This window comes from Asparagus officinalis, chromosome 1 (genome assembly GCF_001876935.1).
Source record: "Asparagus officinalis chromosome 1, Aspof.V1, whole genome shotgun sequence".
Lineage (NCBI taxonomy): Eukaryota > Viridiplantae > Streptophyta > Magnoliopsida > Asparagales > Asparagaceae > Asparagus > Asparagus officinalis.
Genome location: NC_033794.1, coordinates 130,938,729 through 130,947,079, shown reverse-complemented (window position 1 = coordinate 130,947,079; position 8,351 = coordinate 130,938,729). Strand labels below are relative to the sequence as shown.

At 37.9% G+C, this 8,351-nt stretch overlaps 1 protein-coding gene across 2 annotated transcripts; it reads right to left on the bottom strand.

Moving 5' to 3' along the window:
• Positions 1-8,134, bottom strand: LOC109822398 (ranBP2-type zinc finger protein At1g67325). Of its 2 annotated transcripts, none has more exons than XM_020388628.1 (10): positions 7,990-8,134; positions 7,425-7,470; positions 6,094-6,209; positions 4,855-5,125; positions 4,520-4,593; positions 4,285-4,336; positions 4,096-4,205; positions 3,343-3,376; positions 2,882-3,030; positions 1-297 (listed from the first exon to the last, which is right to left on the bottom strand). In XM_020388628.1, exons 1-10 carry the CDS (start codon positions 7,996-7,998, stop codon positions 196-198), a joined length of 963 nt encoding a protein of 320 aa, XP_020244217.1. In that variant the 5' UTR covers positions 7,999-8,134; the 3' UTR covers positions 1-195. The 2 variants fall into 2 exon arrangements, with proteins under 2 accessions (XP_020244217.1, XP_020244283.1); XM_020388694.1 differs by lacking the exon at positions 1-297 and adding an exon at positions 2,232-2,692 and having other exon boundaries at positions 7,990-8,133.

Sequence of the window (8,351 nt, the reverse complement as noted above, 5' to 3'; positions counted from 1 at the left end):
TGAAAGCGATGAGCCCTGGTCCCTTTCCAATGCTTATTCAGAGATGAAGAACAAATAATTAGAAGTAAATCATTCTTGTCGTTTGAATCCCACTCTCACCCATCAGAATTCACTACTCATCTCCATACTCTCAATGGCTCAAGGCGAACACCTTCCGATCCCTCTTTATCATCTCCCTTTCTCCTCTGCCCGCTCTCAAAACACCACAACACACAGCACCGGATCCACCAGCAACTTCATCATCGCCACACCTTCAACATGAAACTGCAAAAAGCCTCGAGTTCTCCGGTGCACCCTCTGTTGACGTCATGAGAGAAGGTAAGAGGAGAAAAGAGAGCTGGTAAGGAGGACGGACAGAGTTTGGGTTGAGCAATTGAGATTTGAGAGCGTTGAGGGTTAGCGGAGAAGGATTTAATAAAAGAGAGCAAGGCATTAATAAACGACGGTTGAATACATTCTGAATATGTTTTGACATCTGATAGTGATGGATTTTCATGTTTCTATTCTCCAGGAAAGTAATATTAAACTCACATGTTACTAACCATCGTCAAAATGCCCTTGCAGAAACTTTTAGAATGGATATTAACTTTACAAGTGCAAAATCATAATATTTTCTGGAAAAATAAAGAAATTTGATCTCTGAAAACATGTTCAATTCAGACATGTTAAGCGATCTGCCAGAACATCACCCAAAAAGTTGAATGTCAATCTGCACCTAATTACGCCCCCAAACAGCCACCAAGCGGGACTCATTCCTCTCAGAAAGTAAAAAACTTTTAAATACAAAAACGTGTATGTATGAGGCGACCCCCTCATTCGATGGAATAAGCAACTAAGAAAAGAACCATTGGTGAGGCTAATCGTGTTAGCACTGGCAAAAAAATCTCTTGTAAACAAGCAGAAAATTCATACTCATGAGGAATTTTTAGTACTACCCGTGACAATGTCAGTTTTGTTGTAGAACATCAATTCCGGTGAATTCAGGACCTGCCTGTGCCCTGAGGGCCCACATTGTATCGTGGTTAACAAAAGACTAAAAGGAATCCATATGTGCATATATTCGTTAGGTTGATGAGACGGCCTAGAACAACAATCTAAAAATAACAAAACTATGTCCACATAAAAGGAAGGAATTGAATCGAACGCAGAATTTAAGCACAATACACCAAGCAAATTAGCACAAAGAAATGCCATAACTAATGGAAACAGTGCCTGCATCAACTTCAGACAAGAAACGGGTGGTACATACAAAATCAACAAAGGATGCATGGTTATTTGCTATGTCACCAAAATTATACGGCAAAAGAAAGCCAGAATGAAAAAGAAGTGCAATGAGCAATAAGTCTTCAGCTACACAATGAGGGGGCAAAAATTGAAGATTTGCAAGATTGGAAGTGTAAAACATGGCTAACGTACTTGCTCTAAACCTAGTGAAGCATAAAACAGCAAATTATGATTGTTAGCCATGCACCAATTCCTGACGAAAGAAAAAAGGACCCATAGTAAAAACTCCACCCACCCCCTACAAAAAGAAAAAGAAAACACTTGAACCAAGAAGGAAAAGGCAAACAAGCAAACTATAACAAGAGACAGGAAACCAACTGATAGTAAAAACTCCACCCACCCCGTACAAAAAGAAATAAAACACTTGAACCAAGAAGGATAAGGCGAACAACCAAACTATAACAAGAGACGGGAAACCCTCACAAGACACAAAGAAACAACAGAGGGAGGCGATACTAAGAAAACTTTGATTCTGCCACGATTGAAACTCATGCAAACATGCATAGAAAGAAGAGTGCATCTGCTCAAGCACTGTATATTGGAAACCTATCTTACACTAATATCTCCTGTTATAGATTGAGTAACCTATTTAAGAAATTCTTCTTTTTACGAGGAGTTCTCACCTTCAGTTTGTCTTCTGTCAATGAAAAGCATCCAGCAACACGGCTGAATGGACTTCTATCCATTATGTGTTTCAAGTCAGAAGTGGACAAGAGGATGAATCTTTCATATCCCAGAAAAATGTCGGGATGATGACAAGCAAAGGACTTCAAACTGAGGGAGTAAAGTGAAACTCTCTGACACTGCTATAAGCAAATTTGTTGCTCAAAACTTTCACCAAAGAACAATCTTGAACTACCATGTGACTTGCAAAATTATACCCAACAGACACAGAAACATCACATGCTTCTAGTTCTTAAAACTAAGAAGCTGCAAACACGCGTAACTGAACATAATGGAAGCACAACATCATAAATCTAACCAAATGATAACAAGTACAACACCAAATAATCTTGACAACAAGTCCCATAAGTCCCACGGTAAGGAACAAGTACATAGCTCATTAGACGATCTAGAATGTGTACCAGAAACCAGACACCAAAAAGTTTAGCATGCAAAACAGTATTCCTAAAAATAGCAGCAAATATAATAAACCAATCTGCGAAAACCATACAACATCTGATAGGCTACACATGACCAATTCTTAAAAGAGGACCGACACAAGATACCAAGATAATGGTTACTAGTTGACAGACTAGTTACCGCTAGTACGACTGAACCGAAATCACGAGTGGGTGGAGTAACTCGACAACCGCCAAACAACAAGACAAAACTGACCTTTCCATACATTCATGTGTGACGCTGACGACTCTGAACCTTCTCGACCCACATTACTGTTTTAGACTCACTGTAACAGTAGCACGTTGATGAATCAATTTACGGATATGGATTCCAAGACAAAATATTAAAAAATTATGTAGCACATGGCCTTGTATAACAAAAAATTATTTATTTTGCATCACTTAGGCCAATTAAAAATGTAAAAAGAAAAAAACGTTAACAGTGTCAATATATAAACATGAATGCAAAATCATACCTGATTATCCTCATCAGCTGATTGCTCAGCCATGTTCTCCTCAGGTGGTTTTTCCGCACCGCAGTTCTGTCTATTGCACTTTGTCCTGAACGGATAGTTTATGTTGTTACATTTCGGGCACTTCCAACTCCCTTCTGGCATTTTTGGCTCTGCCACAGCAATCATAAAGCATGTTGTTAAGCTGCATTTTATTTTGTTTTTACACTTTACAATACTAGAAGTTCAACATAAAGAAATGAATGGTTTTTAGTTGAATTTCTCAACATGTAAGGACAAGCAAAAAAAAGGAGTTATATAAGGAAGAAACTTTACAAGGCTTCCTCATAAGGATTGTATACAATTTCAAACACCATGGACAAAACATTGATTGCAATAAAAGTGGCCATGGATTTCATACTATAGGCGAAAGCACAAAGCATATGATTGACATATACAAAATGATCATATGTACATAGACTTACTATTTGAACCTTTGGAGTTGTCAAATTTAGATCCCTGCATCAATTTTAGAGGAAAGACATTAGATAAATTAAAAACAACATTGAAAAAACTCAGCAAGAAGTTTAAACATGCTAAAAAACAAGCTACCCGTCATATGATATTTATTCATTTTCTAACCAAAACGACCTGCGATTTTATTACTAAGCCATGGATAGTTATTCGCTGATGACTCCTACTCAAGCCTATATTTGTTGTCAAATGCCTAATTGTTCAAAATATACACCAGGCAAATAATTCAGGTCCATCTTAAAACATTGTGATATCATGCATTCAGGTATTCCCAAATGATTAGTGAACTATGTAAAATAATTTGGATTTGCAGGGTTGCGTTATGATAGCATATATAGAACTTCCTTGGTTGTTAGTCCCATGTTCTTTACTTGATGAAGTAATCATTTTGCATGCAATTCTGTTAACTTAGTAAAGGTTACTGATGAAACAGATGTATATTTTTCAGCTGAAAATATGAGATCTGATTAAACTGCAAACAAGAAAAAGAAGGGATCACGTAATAGTTAGTTTGTAAATAGGGAAGCAGCTTCAAACCTTATGATGACCTATGGGAGGGCAAACAACCAAGAATTATGCATTCGGGACAATATTTACAGGAAGGTTTGGGGATGGTTCTAGTAACATGGTAAATTGAATGGTCACTTATAACGGTTCTTCATTATCTTTTCCTGAACATAGAAAATGACAGATTTGCTCAATACCTGACTTCCTGGCCTTGGTGTATTGCACTTCCTCATGTTACATACAGTTCGGAAGGCAAAGTTGAGGTTTCCACAAGAAGGGCAATTCCAGTCATCTTCACGCCCAGCACCTGTAGTGTGTAGAAACCGAGTTCACATCTACTGCATTTCAGATTTGAAAGACTGAACATTTTCTTTTTCAAGACAAACCTGCAGCCTTCTTTTGTGAGCTCTCCTCTGGATACGCTCCAGGCCTCGGACCCTTTAGAAATGCACAAATTTCACATTGGTAACCAAGTAAAGATGACAAACTTTCTATGGGTGTAGGTTCATTGTTTGAGCGAGCGAGTAGAAAGATCTTAGTCTTACTAGGCCGAAGTGATTAAAGGCTATATAGAAGTGCTCATGAACCCATTAAAAGAATATAAAAGTTTACTCAGCTTACCATAGCGCCATGTGTCATCATAGGCAATCCAAGGCCATATCTGTCCATCATAGGAGACATACCATACATACCACCTACATTAAAGGAGGACCAATCGGTTGACGAGGAGTACAAGTAGCCTTCGGAAAGGTAATTATACATAAGAAATGGAAAGTTCAAACAAACAAATATGTGTGATTTCTTCTATAAAGAAGGCTATTAAAATTCTTGTGCAAAATCAAAACTCAATCAGTTAAATTTAAATATTTTTTTAATAAACAGAAAGCATGAAAGAAAGTAGGCGAAGAGATGTTACAATAATAAAACCTCCTAGCCCAAACTTAATTTTAGAATACCTGCTCCCATCACAGATCCACTTGAATAAGAAGGTCCAGACATGTGCAATGGCCCATATGGGCTCCCAACAGATCGGTTTCCATAATCGAAAGGGTAGGCAGAATTGCCTGGGAAGCGGAGATTATATGGAGAAAGAGCAGGACCATTGTGAAGTGATGAAGCATAAGGAGGAGCACCAAGATACATCGAAGACGGAGCAGCAGCACCCATATACCCACCAGCTGATGATGCATAAGCTGGCGGTACGTGGGGAGCCTTTGGAGCAAACTTCTGCAATGAGACAACAGTAAGCAGAAGAACGTAGTTAGCTAAATCTATATATACTACAATGAAAATATCAATATGGCAAGGTTACATAGCACAATAAAAATAAATATGAAAATTTAATTTCATGTAAGACACATTCCTACTCTTGCTAATCTAAATATTGATAGTTCTCGCCTTTTAAACTGAGAGCTTAATGCATCTCCTACAATCAAAATTATTACCGGTTGCAATATTGTGGTAGCTTGCTCACAGCCAAGCCAGACGCTGATCAGATATACATGAATCAGGAAAGATGTGAAAAAATACTGATGGTCCACGTGGAGCAAGAATTTTGACGAACATGCAGAACAATTTGCTTTTCCATGAAAAAGCCCTTTTTCATTGATGATTATAATAATCATGAAATATATTTACTTCCATTAAATTCATAACATGGAATACTAAAGACTGATAGAAGCAAGTTGGTAGAAGAATAAAAGGAAGAAAAAAATCTTGAATTATGCTAATAAAAATATGCATTCATTTAGTAGGAGCAAAGATAGATCATAATGATCTTAAGTCCAAAAACAAGAAGCAATTACTAGATAGATATGGACATCCATCACTGTAAATCCTTGTCAAATAAAAAAAAGTTAGAAAACAATCGTTTACATTACATGACAAGAAATTCTTTTAATGTTTAACGGTGATGTAGTGCTCAGGTAGCTAAACTACTTGTGGTTAATTTTAATTGATAACTTGGAATAGTGGGACAAAAACAATTGAACACGATATGCATCGCTTGTTTTGGCGTGCTATTCTTCCTACATCATTTATCGAAAGGGAGTTTTCTGTGGCCTAAGCCTGTCTAAGAGAAACAACTGCCTATACATGTATAATAAATGTGCATGCATACACATGTTCATGCAAACATACATATATATAAAGCTCTTAGGTAAATTCTTAATCAAATCTATTTCAGCCATACTTACTGTGTTGTGATCTGCTGGCCTCGACTGAGAACAGTTGTGCATGTTGCATGTTGTCCTGAATGAGAAATTGACATTTCCACAGCTAGGGCATACCCAGTCATCTTCTCGACGGCCACCTAAGAAAACAGAGAAACAGCCGGTTATATCCTATCCTTGTGTTTCAGCAAGCAAACAACTCATAAGTAAGAAGGGGGGGAAAACCATATATTGGTAACAGGAAAAAATATGCATGTTAAGACCGTTATATTATTCTTGACGGACTTAAACTATAGACAAACACTCACATTACTTTAATGTACTCCAAAAGGATCACTAATCCCTCCCACAATCTAAAAACTAAACACTTCACCTCTTGAATCACCAGGTCATAAGAGCCTCAAAATTAACTATGTGATTTCATACAATTTTTTAATGTTATATCATGCACACACAAGGTTTGCTCATCCTCCTAGAAGCATAATCAGTTCAAGCATAAATTAAATAAAGAAAACCATAGTGAGCAAAATAAAAAAAACAAGATGATTATACACACCAAAAAAATTTAACCCCGTTCTGAAAATGGTACTTCGCATTATCGGTTCATATACACGAAAAAGGGAACAGGAAAATCAACAGCCATGATATACAGTACAACTAACTAGAATGTCCAAATCAACAGGCCTACTAAAACTAATCCTCTTTAACCAAAAAAAGGCTTCTTTTATAGATCTATATAGAAATCGTCTGGAAGGCTATGCAGAGTATCTTAACAAAATAAAAATTTACTGAATTATTAATATGCATAATAGTAAATACCTTGTGTTTTGGATGCTTGTGCTTGTTGTCTAATATACACTCTCCATGCAGCATTTGCATGCAGTAAGGTGCTGAAGTACACAAACTAACCGATGCAATGAAATCTCATGTCATACAGAGACGGATGTTCAAATTGTGATACTTGTTTCTGTTTGCTAGCATATATAACAGAACCAAACTGCTAGATGGCGAATATTACCACGCCGGATTTCACGATTTTCTAGCAAATGATTAATTCTCGCATCTAAACCAATGTGTTCATGAGTAATTCCAAAGGCATTCTTAAGTGTTGACATGTTTTAGAATACCTAGTTGATAAAAAAAACCTATAAGCTGTGTTCGGTTCCAAAGGAATTCAGTAAGGTGCAAGTAGGATTCCAGTTGACCGTATCAAGATTGATGATATCCCAGCAGCAACAGTAACAAATTATTACCAGATAAATAAAAAAGCAATAAGTATTGACAAATAACCCAAAATAAAACGCATTCTTCATCACAAGCCTCAACGTCATAACAAGCAAAATTCAACGCCGTACCGTCAGTTCGAGCTCGCTTTCCCGCGGAAGCATTGCGGTTGTTTACCTACAAGAAAAATCCCAGACAAAACAAAAGTTACCCGCAGAAATTCATTTTCCGGGAAACGACCAGATGATTGTAAAACACTAGCGGCTAATTAGGCCTCGTAAACAACACCAAAACATATCAAACTGAGGCCATATGCTCTAAAATTACCGATTTTAAGTACCCTTTCAGCTTCAGTCGTTAAAACTAACCCGAGTCGTGATCCCAACCGTAAAAAAAAAGAATCAGGGTAGCGAATCTATACCCACACTCTAACCCTAACCCTAACCCTAAGCCAAGCAACGCTAGGGTTTCTAGTAAAAACAACAGGAAATCTAACCCTAACCCTAACCCTAAGCCAAGCAACGCTAGGGTTTCTAGTAAAAACAACAGGAAAATCAACCCTAGATCAAGGGCGGTGAGATCTCTAAAGCAACGCTAGGGTTTCTAGTAAAAACAACAGGAAAATCAACCCTAGATCAAGGGCGGTGAGATCTCTAATAAGAACAAGACTGAGAAATCGAGGGGGGTTTGTAGAACCTGAGACATGGCGATGGATCGGGGTCGAGATCTGCGGGAAAGATTTCGAGCGGGCGGGAGAGGAACCTCGAGGGGAGGGAAATGTTTGGGGGAGGAGGTGCGGGGGCGGTCGGGTTTATGAAGGAGCTAGGGTTTCGATCGGATCGAATACTCGGGAGGGGAGGGAGCGGGTTACAGCTGTACATTTGAACGGGTAGGATATGCTTCGGGCGCTGAACCCGATTACCCGAATGGATTTAAGTCTGAGCTATATTTGCATTTTAATTTTTAGGGGAAAATGTTTTAAGACCCCAAAATATTAAATGGGATGTGACTAGGCCTCCCTTATTTTTTTTTGGGTGTCAAAGCCCCAAATACAAGAA